At 35.4% G+C, this 18186-nt stretch overlaps 1 protein-coding gene across 9 annotated transcripts in view; it reads left to right on the top strand.

Moving 5' to 3' along the window:
* The window catches only part of RAD17 (RAD17 checkpoint clamp loader component), a 28663-nt gene that overhangs the window by 575 nt on the left and 9902 nt on the right, over positions 1-18186 (top strand). For 8 of the 9 annotated variants that reach the window (XR_004967777.1, XR_004967778.1, XR_004967779.1 and 5 more), the window contains 12 exons: positions 1521-1628; positions 3151-3405; positions 3886-3969; positions 5441-5597; positions 10135-10271; positions 10746-10798; positions 10883-11008; positions 11100-11169; positions 12821-12932; positions 15402-15587; positions 17561-17646; positions 17778-17924. Coding sequence is in view for 6 of the 9 variants with exons in the window: in XM_036310785.1 (XP_036166678.1) it covers positions 1521-1628; positions 3151-3405; positions 3886-3969; positions 5441-5597; positions 10135-10271; positions 10746-10798; positions 10883-11008; positions 11100-11169; positions 12821-12932; positions 15402-15587; positions 17561-17646; positions 17778-17924 (1521 nt within the window). In the remaining 3 variants the exon portion in view is untranslated. Of the gene's footprint in view, positions 1-36; positions 57-1520; positions 1629-3150; positions 3406-3885; positions 3970-5440; positions 5598-10134; positions 10272-10745; positions 10799-10882; positions 11009-11099; positions 11170-12820; positions 12933-15401; positions 15588-17560; positions 17647-17777; positions 17925-18186 lie in introns of those variants that run through there. The other variant, XM_036310790.1, reaches the window with a different exon arrangement.

Here is an 18186-nt window from a genome sequence, read left to right on the forward strand (position 1 = left end):
TACAGTCTGCGCCTTTTATCGCGACCTGCCAACTATACCAGTCTTTGCTCAAATAGGTGTTTTTCCCCCCACCTATGCACCTCTTTCAAACTCCAAAGCAAAAACCTCTGTAATCGTGAATGATCTGTATGTGTATGTGTGCAATTTGTTTTCTTGTGTGTGGAAGTATTCACACATAATGTGTGCCTTCAGCTATAAAAGAGTCCAATATACCTTCCAATTTATAAGTTTATAGACCTTAAAAAAAACTTTCCTTCTGGCTAACTAAAAATTGGTGGGTTTACTAGTTTGTATAAGTATTGAAGAATTCTGAAAGGCCGAAAACAGTGCTGCCAAAAAATTTCCTAATGTGTTCAAATAAGTAATACAATTACAGGAAAAATTTACAGTTAGATTTAAAGTCTGTCTAAAGCAGTGGTTCTCAACCTTCCTAATGCTGCGACCCTTTAATACAGTTCCTCATGTTGTGGTGGCCCCCAACCATAAAATTATTTTCGTTGCTACTTCATAACTGTAATTTTGCTACTGTTATGAATCGTAATGTAAATATCTGATATGCAGGATGTATTTTCATTGTTACAAATTGAACATAATTAAAGCATAGTGATTAATCACAAAAACAATATGTAATTATATATGTGTTTTCCAATGGTCTTAGGCGACCCCTGTGAAAGGGTCGTTCGACCCCCAAAGGGGTCGCGACCCACAGGTTGAGAACCACTGGTCTAAAGTGAAAAATTTGAATTCATTGTATTTTTTTTTTAATTTTGGTAGTAAAAAGCTGCAACTGTAATTTAAAATGAGGGAAATTTTCATTTTCTGTATAAAAACTGCACAAATAAAATTGCCTAGTTTTTCTTAATGACAAAAGGTCTGTACACACATATATGATTTTTCTGTTTTCTTTAATTATTGAGCTCATATGAAATACTTTTATTGATTTTTTTTTTTTAGAAAGAGAGAAAAGGAGAAAAACATCGACTTGTTTCACTTATTTATGCATTCATTGGTTGATTCTTTTTAAAAAAATGTTTTTATTGATTTCAGAGAGGAAGGGAGAGGGAGCTATAGAAACATCAATGATGAGAAAGAATCATAGATTGCTGCCTCCTGCACACCCCCTACTGGGGCTCCATCTCCAAACCAGGGCATGTGCCTGGTAGGGAATCCAGGTTCTTAGGTCAAGGTTCAACCACTGAGCCACACCTGTAGGGCCATTGGTTGATTCTTGTATGTGCCCTGAAGGGGATGGAACCCACAACCGTGGCATATGGTGACAACTGAGCTACCTGGCCAGGATGAAATATTTTCCACGTATAACACCATAAATAGATTATTTGGCACAGGTTATTGTCATTAAAATTAAATTTTATTTTAGCATTTTGATACTTGCTTCACCTGTGTTTATACTGTGTTCTCTTTCACTGGTCTTGAGCTTTAACTTTAATATCCTGTTGATTATATCTTATATATTACCTTTCTCACAGTTTGTCTTAATTGATAAATTTCCCCCCCCCTAGGTGAATTATATATACTTCAGTGTACTACCGGTTGTACACTACGGATGGGAACTATCAAAGTTTATAATGTCAAAAGCTTTTCTTAGACAAAAAGTATCTTCCACAAAGGTATGCTACACTGAAATGGTCATGTAATAATTGCCCAAAAATAATTACATTTTTTGTACATGTTCTCAGTGATTTATTACTTTATCAATGTGATGGTGCTCAGTATCTGTTGTAATTAGTGATCTAAAAAGTCTAATAAGTTGTGAAACAACTGGACACTGAAAGTACAACCTTAATTTTGAAGAAAAAAAATTATAATCCCAGTCACAAAGAAAAGACTAACCATTCTAGAATGAGAGAGCAGTAGAAGAAAATAAACATGAGTTGTAGTTGATGTTAAAGTTTAACAACAGGCCCTGCCTCTTAGAAATCATATGGTTCAGTGAGCTAGTTCTCAGCAGAGTTAGAAGGTAGAGTAGATGAAGGTCAGACAATATGATACTCATATGCAGAATAGCTATTTTCCTAGTGTTTGGTCTGATTTATCTTTTTAAAAAAATACATTTTTATTCATTTCAGGAAGGGAGAGAGAGAGAGACATCAGTGGTGAGAATCATTGATCAGCTGCCTCCTGCACGCCCCCTCCTGGGGATGAGCCGCAACCAGGGCACGTGCCCTGACCAGGAATTCAGCCGTGACCTCCTGGCTCATAGGTCACTGCTCAACCACTGAGCCATACAGGCCACGCCTGATTTATCTTTGATCTTAAATGAATTATGTTACTTGGCCTTTTCTCCTCTTTTCTTGAGTAAACGGGAGTCCACATTTATGTAAGAAATAAAACTATAAAATGTATAACTAACATGTAGATCAGAATTGCTATCAAAAGAATTACTATACTAATAAGAGATATTTTTTTAATGTACTCTGGACTATATATGAAAGTGGCCAAAATTGAAGTAATAGTGACAGTCTTTTGAAGAGGAGGAAAGGAATCAAGTAGTTATGACTGAAAATTTTCCCAGAGGTTTTCATTTCTTTATCCACTATTGATAATATTCCTAAACCTCTCCCTTTAAAGAGTGAATATATTCATGTCATAATTATAAATTATTTATAGTATCAGGATTCTTAGATTATTATCTTCACAAAGTCTTAAAGATAATAGGGATTATTTTGATGTATGAAATGTTATGTGTTAACCTGGTTAAGGAAGAAGTATTATTATTTTCACTTTGTACATGGTTAAAGTAATATTTTATTTCTCTGGTTTTTTTTGCTTCTTTTTGATAGGTAATTTAAATATTTAGGTTTCAGCCCTACAAATGAGTTTTAAAAGAATCAGCCTACTCTTTATCCTGGGAAGATTACATTAATAAAAAATTACGTTTGTATTCTGTATACCTTTATATAGTATTCATCATTACCATGGTCAAGTAGACAAGTTATGCATTTGCACTTATTGTAAAGTACAAAAATAACAAATATATATGGAATCAGTTTTATTTAAAGCGCTAACTTGTGAGCTTTTTAAAAAAATGTTACAAATACCCAATTTTTTTTTTTTTTACAGAGCGGTTCAATTATAGGGAATAGATGCTAAAAATGTAATATTATTTACATGATTTTTTTTTCTCTTCAGGTAACAGATTGGGTAGATCCATCATTTGATGATTTTTCAGAGAATAGAAGCATCTCTAATACTGCCACATCATTAAGTGTGAATAACTCAAGTCATAGAAGAAAAAACGTGCCTTCCACATTAGAAAGTAGCAGATTTCCAACTAGAAAAAGAGGAACATTGTCTTCCTCAGAACAGATATATGGCCTAGAAAATTCAAAAGAAAGTCTGTCTGAAAATGAACCATGGGTGGATAAATACAAACCAGAAACTCAGGTACTAAATAGCATGCAAACATAATTTTATTTCAGGAAGGAAAGGGATGTGCATTTTCAGATTATTACTCATAAAGTCTAAATGAATTAGAAAAAAATAATGATTTCCAGGTTTTTTAGATATCCCAAGGCTCAGTATTTTGTCAAATTATTCTGAAGTTGTACCATTGGTAATTTGTCTTAGATTAAATTTAACCCCAACATAGAATTTATCGGATTTTTGTTGTTATTTATTCCCTTCCCAAAATGTATTACAGAATTTTAAAAAATTGTATAACTCCAACCTTCCCCAAATTTTTATATAATGGTATCAGTTAAGATCAGATTTTTTTATAATGATAGAAAAATTAAATGTAATCAACCTTTTTTATTGCTATATCATGTTAATTGTGTGCTACTTTTAAAATGTTTAGATTAATCTGTGCTAATGTACCAAAAGTCCTTGAGTTAAAATGTTTTATTTGAAACTTGACATTTTTAGCATGAACTTGCTGTACACAAAAAGAAAATTGAAGAAGTTGAAACATGGTTAAAAGCTGAAGTCTTAGAAAGGCAATCAAAACAGGTAATTAAATAAAAAATATATTTTAAGTATTTAACACCAAATGTTTCTCTGTCTTATAGGTGGCTTTAAGAAGTTAAACTTTTATGATGATTTATTCAAATAAATCCAGATCACTAGCTATAGAAAGCTTTCTGACCTTACTGCTTCTGGCCTCACTAAAAGAATCTGAGATTGACTTTCCCTGTACTTAACCTCTTTTCCCCTCTTATGTCCTGGCATCAACATAAAGCACAATAAACCAATTCAGGTGCTGGTATATTTAGCACGTAAGATATTCTCACATTGAAGCAAGCAGGCAAATTACATATTAGTTTTGGTACTAAATATAGCCTAAAACAGTCATCATCCATTTATACTGATGTTTTTTGTTTCACTTCCTAATACCACAAATACTCTCAGCCCCCAAGCTAGAATATTCTCTCTCTCTCTCTTTGTAAGCTTTTCTAATCTAGAAATTCCTCAAACATAAAAATAGAATGGTAGATTAATACATGGATTCGAAGTTTTGTAAGAATACTTTATAAGTTGTGTTATTTTATATTGCATCATATCAGAAAATATGTCTGGTTCTGTGGTGTGTTTTTGTGTCTCTTGATTTTATTTTATTTTAATATTTTATTGACTTTTAGAGAGAGAGGAAGGAAGAAGGATAGAAAGAGAGAAACATCAATGAGAGAAACATCATGATCAGCTGCCTCTTGCATGCCCCCCACTGGGTATTAAGCCTGCAACCCGAGCATGTGCCCTGACCAAGGTTGATGCTCAACCACTGAGCCACTCTGGCCGGGCTGTTTGTGTAATTTTAACACTATACCAAAGATTTAGATACGAAAGCCAAATAGAAAAGACCATGATTCAAAAGAGGACCTGTTTCCATTAGAGGCAACTTGAAACATTAACTACTTCATCTCAAAGTTGAAATTAAAGGAAATAATTTTTTAAATCAGATTTACTGTATGAGGGAATATTCCTGGGACCTATTATCTCTAGTCTTTCTTTAGAGTCCTTTCTTCTAAATATGTTTCTTAGTATACATTTCTTTAAAAATCTGATGTACAAACTGAGGTCTTCCCATTAGAATATTTAGTATTTGTGTAATATTGAAGTATATAATCCAAAGAGTTCTGTATTAAGATTGAATTTTATAAGTTTAGGTAACCTCTAAAAATGTTTGTTTCAGATGTTACCTCCTTAATTTAGTTGAAGTTTAGTTGTTTTAATTTGGCTACCAAAGTAGTCCGTGGGAGGGGCATAAATGCAAAAAGTGAAGCATTACCAGAAGCTACACTTAAAGTCCAGGAAATAAATTTATCTTATTTTATCTAAAGCTGGTTTATTGCAGCTAGCATTATTGTGAAATATAGTCTGCTTATACTAGATAGTCAGTAAATACTTACAGAATTAATATTTAGAAAGAAAATTCAAACATTCTAGCATTTCAGTGAATCTTTATGTTTGTGTTTGGTTTTAGGGTGGATCTATTTTATTAATAACAGGGCCTCCTGGGTGTGGAAAAACAACAACTATAAAAATACTTTCAAAGGAGCTTGGTATTCAAGTACAAGAGTGGATTAATCCAGTTTTATCAGACTTCCTAAAAGATGACTTCAAGGAGATATTTAATTATGGTAAGGTTTGCTGTGAAGGTAATGGAAGTACTGGGAAAAGTCTGTCCTAAACAGACATTTGAAACAAACTTCCTAACAGTATATATCCTTAAGATTCCTAAGATCCTTTTTGGTACATGTTTTTGAGAACAAGGTGTATATTGCCTCTCCTAGATTGGCATCTAACCACTACCAACTGCTTTACAAAGTCAGAGTAGCAATCAAATGAAACTGTATGAGTGCATTTTCTCCCATACTTCCCCATTTACAGAGAGAAATAATCTCAAGAGAAGGAAAGGAATGGCGTCTCCACTAGAGGAGGGTAGGATTCCTTTTTACGTATTTCCTTTTATATATTGTTATGATTTCAGAGAGGAAGGAGGAGGGAGAGAGAGACGAACATTAGTGATGAGAGAGAATCATTGATCGGCTGGCTCCTGCACACCCCACACTCGGGGGATTGTGCCCACAACCCCAGCATATGCCCTGACTTGGAATCCAACTGTGACCTCTTTCTTGGTTGAGGGCTCAATACCCAGTAGGGGGCATGCAGGAGGCAGCTGATCAATGATTCTCTCTTATCATTGATGTTTTTATCTCCCTCTCCCTTCCTCTCTGAAATCAATAAAAATATACATATTTTTAAAAAGATGTATTAAAAGAACTTGTCTCCAAACAAGAGGAGAGAACTTAAATCATACCTGTGAGAATCAAATCAAATCAAAGCATAAGTCAAAGATTATCTTTGGAATTGGGAAGGAGGCCTTAAGACAAACATCCAAAAATAATGATACCAATTTAAAGATGTGCTACATAATAAATTTACATGTATGTTTAGGTACTCCAGCACAATCATTTTTAACGTTCATAGTTTTTCTTATTGTTACTATAACTAAACTAGGGGTAGCGAAATCTCCTAGGCCAGTGGTCAGCAAACTGTGGCTCGCGAGCCACATGTGGCTCTTTGGCCCCTTGAGTGTGGCTCTTCCGCAAAATACCAACTTCTGCGCATGGGCCACGAAGTTTCAATTGCACCGTATGTGCGCGCCCGCACGTGGTATCATGATGACTCTTGTCTTTTTTCTTTTTTTTTTTAATATATATATTGTATTGATTTTTTACAGAGAGGAAGGGAGAGAGATAGTCAGAAACGTCGATGAGAGAGAAACATCGATCAGCTGCCTCCTGCACATCTCCCACCCGGGATGTGCCCGCAACCCAGGTACATGCCCTTGACCAGAATTGAACCTGGGACCTCCCAGTCCGCAGGCCGACGCTCTACCCACTGAGCTAAACCAGCTTCAGCAACTCTTGTCTTTTGAAATGAGTATTCCATCTTAAATTTGAACAGTTTTGCCTAATTAGAAAACAGTCTACAGCCATAACCAGTTCGGCTCAGTGGATAGAGCGTCGGCCCGCGGACTGAAAGGTCCCAGGTTCGATTCCGGTCAAGGGCATGCACCTTGGTTGCAGGCACATCCCCAGTGGGAGGTGTGCAGGAGGCAGCTGATCAATGTTTCTCTCTCATCGTTTCTAACTATCTCTCTCCCTTCCTCTCTGTAAAAAATCAATAAAATATATTGAAGAAAAAAAAGAAGAAAGAAAGAAAGAAAACAGTCTACAGACAGTCCTTGGGTTACGTCAGACCTGACGTACGTCGTTTCGTGGTTACATCGCCATCTCCCATTATTTATTAAAAAAAATGTTCCATCATTTCGACGTATATACATATGTGCGTTATGTTTTTCATTATTTACCACAAGTAAAGGTCAGGAATTGTTATCTTTCTTTTAAATTTTTTTTACTGTTTTCACTTCATTACTGTTGTGTATGTGCTTCATGTGAATGATGTAAGTGCTTATGTAGGTGGGTTCCAACTTAGGGCGAAAATTGTGTTAAGTTGCACCGTAGGAATGGATCTTCAACGGTAACCCGAGGACCCACTGTATAGTATTGTGAGCTGTTCTTGCATATGTAAATGTACTCATTAATGTATCTATACTAATAAAAGGGAAAGATGCAAATTGACCGTCTCTCCACGATGCCCACAAGCCATGCCCACCACCTAATCGGGAGAGAGTATGCAAATTAACCTGACAAAGATGGTGGGTTAATTTGCATATGCAGGTGTCAAGCGCCCTCCTAGCCATGCCTGTGGGCTCCCGGGACCTTCACCAGCAGAGAGCAGAGCAGGAGAGTGGGAGGTTTGGAGGACTTGGCAGAGCAGGAGGCCGCTGGACATAGAGCACAGCGAGAGAGAGGGCGGCTTGGAAGGTGTGGCTCCCTCTGTCACCCCAGCTTCCTTATCACAACTGTGGAAACTGACAGCAGGGAGGAGGAAGTCCCACCCCGACAGAATCAGCCAGAATCATTCGTTGGTCAGACAGCTTTCAGCGGCCTGACAGCCAGGACTCTCATTCACCTGCATCTCAGACCGTGACAATAGACAAGTGGGACTATGTCTAAAGAACAACTGTTGATACAACATAGCTCTGCAGCCAAAAGATACTGGCGTTATCGACAGAAAATGTCTGAAGAGCAGCATGCGTCTGATCTTGAAAGAAGGTGGCGCCTGCGACGAATGTATCTGAAGACCAGCTATTGGAAAAACATCACTCTGATGCCAAAAAACACCAGCGTCATCAACAGAAAATGTCTAAAGACCAACGTACCTTTGAAGTTGAAAGAAGGCAGTGGCTTTGACAAAATATGTCTAGAGAGCAGTCATCAACAAGTTCTACCAGTACTGGTAGGAACTGCCTTCTCAGCAAAAATGGAGTACATGAGGATGCAATTCTTGAACATAGTTGTGGTGGAATGACTGTTGGATGTGAATTTTGCCTATCACTAAATTTCTCTGATGAAAAACCATCCAATGGGAAATTTACTCAATGTTGTAGCAAAGGGAAAGTCTGTCAAAATGATATACATTTTCCAAATTACCCAGCATATTTAAAAAGATTAATGACAAATGAAGATTCTGACAGTAAAGATTTCATGGAAAATATTCGTTCCATAAATAGTTCTTTTGCTTTTGCTTCCATGGGTGCAAATATTGCGTCGCCATCAGGATATGGGCCATACTGTTTTAGAATACACGGGCAAGCTTATCACCATACTGGAATTTTACATCCTTCGGATGGTGTTTCTCAGAAGTTTGCTCACCTCTATACTTTGGATACAGCTGAAGCTACAAGTAAAAGATTAACAATGCCAGAAAACCAGGGTGCTCAGAAAGACTCATGATCAACATCAACAACCTCATGCATGAAATAAATGAATTAACAAAATCGTACAAGATGCTACATGAGGTAGAAAAGGAAGCCCAATCTGAAGCAGCAGCAAAAGGTATTGCTCCCACAGAAGTAACAATGGCAATTAAATATGATCATAACAGTGACCCAGGTGGATATAATTCTCCCCATGTAACCGAGGTTGCGGTCATACTCAGAAACGAAGATGGAGAACCTCCTTTTGAAAGGAACTCGCTCATTCATTGTAAACCAGATCCCAATAATCCAAATGCCACTAAAACGAAACAAATCAATATCCTGTTTCCTACATTAGATGCAATGACATATCCTATTCTTTATCCACATGGTAAACAAGGCTGGGGAACAGATATTGCATTAAAACTCAGAGACAACAGTGTAATTGACAATAATACTAGACAAAATTAACTCAACAGTTTATCGTGGATTCATATTCAAAAATGGAGGCCAATTGGATAAATTTCATCAAAGCAAACCAATCTAAGTTGAGAGTTGAAAAATATAGTGGCTTGATGGATTATCTCAAATCTAGATCTGAAAATGACAATGTGCCGATTGGTAAAATGATAATACTTCCATCATCTTTTTTTTTAATATGTTTTATTAAATTTTTTTATAGAGAGGAAGGAAGAGGGATAGTGAGTTAGAAACATCGATGAGAGAGAAACATCAATCAGCTGCCTCCTGCACACTCCCTAACGGGTATGTGCCTGCAACCAAGGTACATGCCCTTGACCGGAATCGAACCTGGGACCCTTGAGTCCACAGGCCGACGCTCTATCCCCTGAGCCAAACCGGTTAGGGCCTTCCATCATCTTTTGAGGATAGTCCCAGAAATATGCAGCAGTGATATCAGGATGCTATGGCAATTGTAACGAATTATGGCAAGCCTGATTTATTCATAACCGTGACATGCAACCCCAAATGGGCAGATATTGCAAACAATTTACAAAGCTGGCAAAAAGTTGAAAACAGACCTGACTTGGTAGCCAGAGTTTTTAATATTAAGCTGAATGCTCTCTTAAATGATATCTGTAAATTCCATTTATTTGGCAAAGTAATAGCTAAAATTCATGTCATTGAATTTCAGAAACACAGACTGCCTCACGCTCACATATTATTGATGTTAGATAGTCCAAATTACATTCCACTAATTAATTCCCTTTCAATGTGCATGAATTTCGTGCACCGGGCCACTAGTATGTATATATTATGTACATATGTGTAATATTGATGTATATATATAAATTGTTGACAATAAAAGGGTTAAATATGTTTCCTTTCAGAATCAAGCTTCCATATATTTCCCTACCAGTCTCAGATAACAGTTTTTAAAGAGTTTCTACTAAGAGCAACAAAATATAACAAACTACAAATGCTTGGAGATGATCTAAGAACTGATAAGAAGATAATTCTGGTTGAAGTAAGTACAACTTTTGAAATCTGCAGTACCTATAGAGTAAACAGTTGCAAGTAAATCTTCAGTGATAATGACATTTACTCTTAGTATTAATAGTGGTAAAATATAACATAAGGGCTTGATAATAGAAACTTAAAAACTTACTTAGTGAACTTGAATAGAGTAGCTATAGGTGAATGGACTTTAGAAATTTAACGGCTTAAGTGTAGAAAAGCAAAATTAATATTTGGAAAATGATGTCTTTGTGAAAATACTATAACTAGTAGTGACCCTAAGAAATTTAATGTGAAAATTGGGTTTCCCGTTGGTGGACATTACTGTTGAGGATATCAGCTATTTCATATTCTCTTTCTATAAAAGTTCTGGCTACAATATGTTGAATAGACAGCATTTTTTCCTGTCTTGGTAAATATAAATCTGAACATAAATTTACATGGGAATAAAACTGAACAAGTATTTATTGTGTAATTTCAATAGGATTTACCTAACCAGTTTTATCGAGATTCTCATACTTTACATGAAGTTCTAAGGTGAGTTTCAGTGAAGTTTTCTAAAATTCCAAATTAAATGGTAAGTGGCTTAAATTTCAACATTGCTATACTTTGTTATTTTAGGAAATATGTACAGATTGGTCGATGTCCTCTAATATTTATAATCTCTGACAGTCTCAGTGGAGATAATAATCAAAGGTTACTGTTTCCCAAAGAAATTCAAGAAGAGTGTGCTATCTCAAACATTAGGTAAGAATTAAATTTCTGTTTAAAATGTTCACATACACATTGTATTTTAAATTAATCATTTAACCATTTTCTTGTTGTATAAAACTGACAGTTTCAACCCTGTGGCACCAACAATTATGATGAAATTTCTTAATCGGATAGTGTCAATAGAAGCTAAGAAGGTAAGTTTCTTTAAGAAATGATTAATTTGATTCTAACATTCTAATTATACAAAACCAAACTTAAGTGATATAATGTAAACTTGAGGAGTTGGAGACACGTATTTTTATAATTAACAATTTTATTACATTTATAAGGCATGTCATTTTGGAAAATATAGGAAATATTGATTTAAAAGCTCCTTAACATTTTTATTTTGAAACTTAGCTTTCTCTTTCACATTAGGTCAATTTTCCTTTGTTTTAGTGTTCTAAATTGTGTCTGTAATCAAGAAACTGTTAACTGGCATCTAGGTACATTAGTCATCAACAGTACAACTGTACTTTTAGCCGTTGTCACTTTTTATTATTGTGGTAAAAAACATAATAAAATTTACCATCACAAATATTTTTTTCCAGCTTTATTGAGATATAATTGATATAACATCGCATAAGTTTAAGAAGTAGAATGTGTTGATTTGATACACTTATGTATTGCAGAATGTTTACCACCATAGCATTACCTAACACCTCCATCACATCATGTAATTACCATTTCTTTTTTGTGGTGAGAACATTTAAAATCTACTCTCATAGCAATTTTCAAATATATAATATAGTATTATAACTATGCCACTGTAACCATTTTTAAGAATACAGTTGAATAGTGTTAGGCATATTAACATGGTTGTAAAGCATCTGTCACTTTTAATGCATCATTTTTTTCTATCTTTCAAATCATGGTGATGTTAAATTGATGGAACTTCTAGCAGCATGGTTCTAGATCTTACATGAAACATTATTTATTTATTTATTTTTGCACTGCTGGGATCACAGGAATTGAAGGAAATCTCCAAGGAAGGGGTTGTTTTGAATATTAAAATAATGTATGTGTGTAGAGCACTTAACTGAATAAATAACTTTTCATAATGAAATATTAGAAACAAACTGAGTCCAACAATAATGAAGCAGTTACACAGTTGAGCTATTATGTCATTAATTAGTGTTTTGAGAATATTTAGTGACATGGGACAATACAATTAAATGCCAAGTTAAAAATAACAAGATATAAACTTATATGATAATGCTAACAGTAGAAATATCTTCAGCCCTTTATATGTGTCAGTCACTATGCAAAGTGTTTACATACGTATCTTATTAAACCTCATCATAACCATATAAAATTGGTACATTATTTCTATTTTACAGGTAAGGAAACTGAACTTTGGGGCAAATAATTTGCATAATATCCCACAACTGTTAAGTATCAGACAGGTTTGAAATTTGTTCTGACTCCAATTTACTGTGCTAAAACAAAACAAGCAATTGTCAGTCACAACAAAATGTACACATATATATAAACGTACACATACCAGAAAATAGTACATACAAATGTTAAATGTGATTAGTTCTGTATGGTTGGATTACTTATGATTTTTTTATATCTTTTTAAAAAAAATCTCCATTCTTTACTATGAGCATACTACAAATTATAGTCTTAAGTATTTTATCAAACATTAAATAATAAAAATAATCAATATACTACTTTATCACCTTAATTCAAATTTGAAAGATTCTAATGTACTTCCATTAATTTATAAAAAGAGGGAGTTTTTGGTTGTGTGTTTTATTTTATTTAGGAAACCATTTAAGATTTTTAATTTTCTCATTTCAGAATGGCGGAAATATTACCGTCCCTGATAAAACTTCTCTAGAGTTGCTCTGTCAGGGATGCTCTGGTGATATCAGAAGTGCAATCAACAGCCTCCAGTTTTCTTCTTCAAAAGGTAACTATGGAAAATATATTCTTACAGCATTATATAGGTGACTGCTCTCTCGTAGTTGTTCATGAAATGAAATTAGACTAAACATATTTTAGCTTGTAATCGATGTATACCTATTTCCACTTACTATTTTTTTATTGAGACGATGTCATAATATATGTGTATACATGCATGCACAGACCCCTATGAATATGTCATTATATGTATCTGTACATCTGAGACAAAACCTAATTCATTTATGTGGTTTGCGACTTTACCTTTGAAAGTTAATTTGACTTCCTGGGTGAAAACCTTGGCTCTGCCACTTAGCAGTGACAATCTTACAGGTGACTAAACCTTTCTGTGCCTCTATTTTCTCACCTTTTATATCAAAAACTCTCAAGTTCTGTGAAGAGTAAGCAAAGTAATACTTGTATTTATTCCAGTGCCTGATACATAATAAGGGCTCAATAAATGGCCAGCTGTTAATGAATTTAATAATATTGTGCTCATGTAGGTTTAGTTTTGAACTTCTTTCATAATAATATATATATGATGTGTTTAACAAATTAGTTTCCCTTTACTGATATGTAAAAGGGGTGCACAGCCTTATGATATTATAGAGATAGCCCCACTAATGGCAATGAGTTACATTTTTACTCCAGTAGTCATATTTCACTGAGCACAGTCTTTATCAGAAAACATTGAACAAATGTTGATGCTTAACATTCAGAAATGACCTTAAAAAATTAAAAGCCATCTTTGGAGCTCTCAAAATCCACCTGAAGTACTAATTTCTACCCATAAGTGTAACATGTTCATCTGGTTTACAACTTTGTTTTTCAAAATAACTGTAGAGAAATAAAATAGGCAGCCTGACACAACTGAAAACAGAATTCTGCTTTCTGTAGAAACTTAAAAGTAAATGGTCTTTAGGTTTACTACTGGAATTATGTGTTAGAAAGACTGAAGTGGGCCACTTTGGGATCCTAACTATCATTTTTAACATTGTTGCTCTGAGCTCTGAAATTGTAAAGGGAAGAAAATTAATTTTTTTAGTAGATCAGGAACTGTATTAGCAATTATATGTTTTTTTTATTTAATTCTCAGATCAGCCTAATGAAAGAAACAGTATTAGTATTCAAACCCATATCTCGTGTTCTTTCTGCTATCCCAGGCTGCTTTTCTTAAATGATATATTTTGAATTTTAAACAATAGAATATCAATGAAATTTGAACACAAACATATTCAAAATTGGAGACTGTCCACATCAGTAGAGGTAATAAAGAATAGTTATCAAGCATGGATTGCAGAACCAGGCTGCCTGGATTCAAATCACTTCCTAAATGATAACCTTGAGCCAGTTCTTTACACCTCATTTCTTCCATCTGTATAATAGTAGTTCTTTTCCTAATAGTAGTTCTTTTCCTAATAGTAGTTCTTTCCTGATAAGGTTTTTATGAGGATTAAATTAGTTAATACATATTATGTACCAAGAATAGTACCTTGCACAAAACACTGAGAAATTGAGGTGATATGGGTATGACTATATTAAAGAACTAGAGGCCCAGTGCACAAAAATTCGTGAACTCGGGGGTCCCTCAGCCCAGCCTGCGCCCTCTCGCAGTCTGGGATCCCTCAGGGAATATCCAACTGACAGCTTAGGGCAGCGGTTCTCAACCTGTGGGTCGCGACCCCTTTGGCAGTTGAACGACCCTTTCACGGGTTGCCTAAGACCATCCTGCATATCAGATATTTACATTACGATTCATAACAGTAGCAACATTACAGTTATGAAGTAGCAATGAAAATAATTTTATGGTTGGGTCACAACATGAGGAACTGTATTTAAAGAGCCAGAAGGTTGAGAACCACTGGCTTAGGGGAAGCGGGCCTAAGCCGCAGTCTGGCTTCCCTCTGCGGGAGGCAACCCCGGCAGGCCTATCTGGGGATGGTGCTGGGTGGCCCTGCCCCGAATTGCCCTGCTGCTGATGCCGTCCGTGGCCTCCCTCTGTGGGAGGCGACCAGGTGGGCGATCAGGGGATGGCACCAGCCCCCATCGCCCTGCTGCTGCTGGTTGCCGCTGCCCGCGCCCCCCATCCCATCACTGTCCCCTCCCTCTGCCCGCTGGCATGCGCCTTGGCTGGCCTGGTGACACCTGCTTGCTGGTTCCCCCCTCTCCCCCCACTGACCTGTTGTTCTGCTGTTCAGTCAATTTGCATATTACACTTTTATTATATAGGATGTGTCATCTGTGTATCTGAAAATTTGAAATGTGTCATGAAATAGTTTAGATGACATTTAATCTGTTTTAATAGTTTAGTAACTCAAAGAGGACTCTGACTCAGTTCAGGTATTTTATAATTATTGTTTATTAGGAAAATATTTCTTAATTAGAATACTTAGTATAACTGTATCTGAAGTGTTCTCAATTTTAGCTTTCATATTTTATTTTTATTTTAAATATTGTCACTTGGGTGTATCTTATTTAGGAAGAAACAATTTATGCCCAAGGAAAAAAGGAATGTCTTCATTAAAATCAGATGCTGTGCTGTCAAAATCAAGACGAAGAAAAAAATCTGATAAGGTTTTTGAAAATCAGGAGGTCCAAGCTATTGGTGGAAAAGATGTTTCTCTCTTTCTCTTCAGAGCTCTGGGGAAAATACTATATTGCAAAAGTAAGAAAACTTACACATTTTTAAAAGTTTGTTAGGTATTATTCTTAAAACTGAAGTAAAATACCAAAAAATTTTAAATGTCATGTGTTTGGTTCTTTTATAACAAAGAACTAGGACTAGATCAGATGCTGTTTGGCAAGGCCTATGCAGGAAAATGTATTTATCCAGATGAGTATTTTTGGAATATGAGTGGGATTAAACACAAAAACGAAGTACTCCAGGCCATATTAAGTCTTTAAAATTACAGTTTACTGAAAGTAAGACATCAGTCCATCTAGACATTTAGTGGCAAGTGTTGGTTGCCCAAGTCCTCTTAGCACTGAACTCTGGCCACCAGGGCCCTAAGCAAATTGCTAGGTAGCTTCAGGTTTCTTTGGATTCTCTTACATTTCTCTGGTCCCTTCACTAGCAGTTTTGTCCCCAACCAGAAATGTTCTTCCTTTCCCTCTTCTTTTTTTTTTTTTTTTTTTTAATAATTACTTACCCTCTTTTGTCTTTAATGGCTGCTTCTCAGCCTCTTTACCCCCATTACCCGTCTCTAATTGTCTCTTCTTTCAATAAAATCCCAAATTCCTATTTTATGTGGAAAATATCAGTTTTCAGTCTATGATCCTAAAGGAAGAAAATTAAGATTTTTTTTTAATGTTTATATTGATTTTAAATATATGTATTTTATATTGATTTCAGAGAGGAAGGGCGAGGGAGGGAGAGAGAGAGAGAGATAGAAACATCAGTGATGAGAATCATTGATTGGCTGCCTCCTGCACGCCCCCTACTGGGGATCAAGCCTGTAACCTGGTCATTGTGCCCTGACCAAGAATCAAACTGTGACCTCCTGGTTCATAGGTCACCGTTCAAGCACTGAGCCACTCTAACCGGCCTGTATTGATTTTAGAGAGAGAGGGAGGGACAGAACAGAGACAGAGAAAACACCTATCAGCCACCTCTTGCATGCCTCCCACCAGGGATCGAGCCCGCAATCTGAACCTATGCCGTGACAGGGAATCAAACCAGTGACCTCTCGGTGCATGGGATGATGCTCAACCAATAGCCACACCAGCCAGTGGAGATTTCTTCTTTTTTATTTTTTTAAATCTATCTGGTGCAATTTTTATAAAACATTTACACAGATTTTTAAAAGAAAAATCATTGCTATAGTTTAGAATAGTTTTATGTAACAAAAAATAGTTCATGATGAACAATAAAAAAGTCTTATGTGTACAGTATCCTCAACATTCTCTCAGTTTTCCAAATCTCTTGTAAAATAGCTGCAAATAACCGTGAGTTGTAAAATGTTGCAAATAATTCACTGAAACCTCATGCTATCACTCCCGTTATTATTTGAGAGTGTTTTCTGGTTGTCAAAAACCCTGTTGTTTCAAACTACTGTTTTTTATCTTCCTATAAAACTTTGTGAATGCCTCTTACACCTGCTTTCTATCAGTCGTTCTTATCAAAAATTGGGATTTCTAAATGGAAACCTCCGTGCCACCTGAAGAAAATGAAACAGGCATCACTTAGGTGGAAATGAAGACACTCTGTCTCTGGCTCCTCTGGCCTCTGGAGCCTAGTGGCCATTCACTGATTCTTTTCCTTCCACTCTTTTCCTCCTCGACACTCTTTTATAACCTTCTGTATTAGGGAATGGGGTTTCTTCTTCTCTCATGCAGAGAGTATCATCCACCAAATAGTAAATAAGCTGTAAAGGCCTCTAGATTGAGATGAGAATAAAAAGAAGAAAGCAACTCAGAGCTGGAAAGGTGAAATGTGGAGCGCTTTAATTCTAGAAATGCCATAATCTAGATATCAGAATTCTACATTTTCTTAATAGCGAGGCAACGCATAAGCTTCCAGTTATTTTTAACAGTTCAATTAGTATTTTTGCAATTATGTTCCTAAAGTGTTGAAAACTTTAAAATAAGATGTGCTATATAATTATAAAGATTTTTTTTTAATCTGGAAATTTTTTATAGGAGCATCTGTAACAGAAGTAGACTCCCCTCGATTGCCCTCCCATTTGTCAGAGTATGAACGGGATACATTACTTGTTCATCCTGAGGTAAAGTGTAAAACCTTTAGTAACACTAAGTACTACTTACAAGACATATATTATTTACATTTGTGGGCATATATATTTGACCACTGCCTTTTTACCAAAATTATGTACGTGTGCTTTTTTTTATATTATAGGAAGTGGTAGAAATGTCACACATGCCAGGAGAGTTATTTAATTTATATCTTCACCAAAACTACGTAGATTTCTTCATGGAAGTAGATGATCTTGTGAGAGCCAGTGAGTTTCTGAGTTTTGCAGATATCATCAGTGGTGACTGGAATGTAAGACCATTTGACTTAAATGTTTTTGTTTTTTATTGTTTCCTCAGAATTGAGAAAAAAATTTTACTCTTACTTATTTGACGTGACATATATAACTTAATAGCTATGAGAAAATTAATTCATCCAACTCAGTGTTTGTAATGAAGCTTCAGCAGTTAACTTGATTTTCCCGATGATAAAATAACACTTAATTTTTTTCTAAAGTTGTTTTCTGGTTATAAAATTAATATATAGAAATTTTGACAACCATTGAAAAGTGGAT

This window comes from Myotis myotis, unplaced genomic scaffold (assembly GCF_014108235.1).
Source record: "Myotis myotis isolate mMyoMyo1 unplaced genomic scaffold, mMyoMyo1.p scaffold_m19_p_5, whole genome shotgun sequence".
NCBI lineage: Eukaryota > Metazoa > Chordata > Mammalia > Chiroptera > Vespertilionidae > Myotis > Myotis myotis.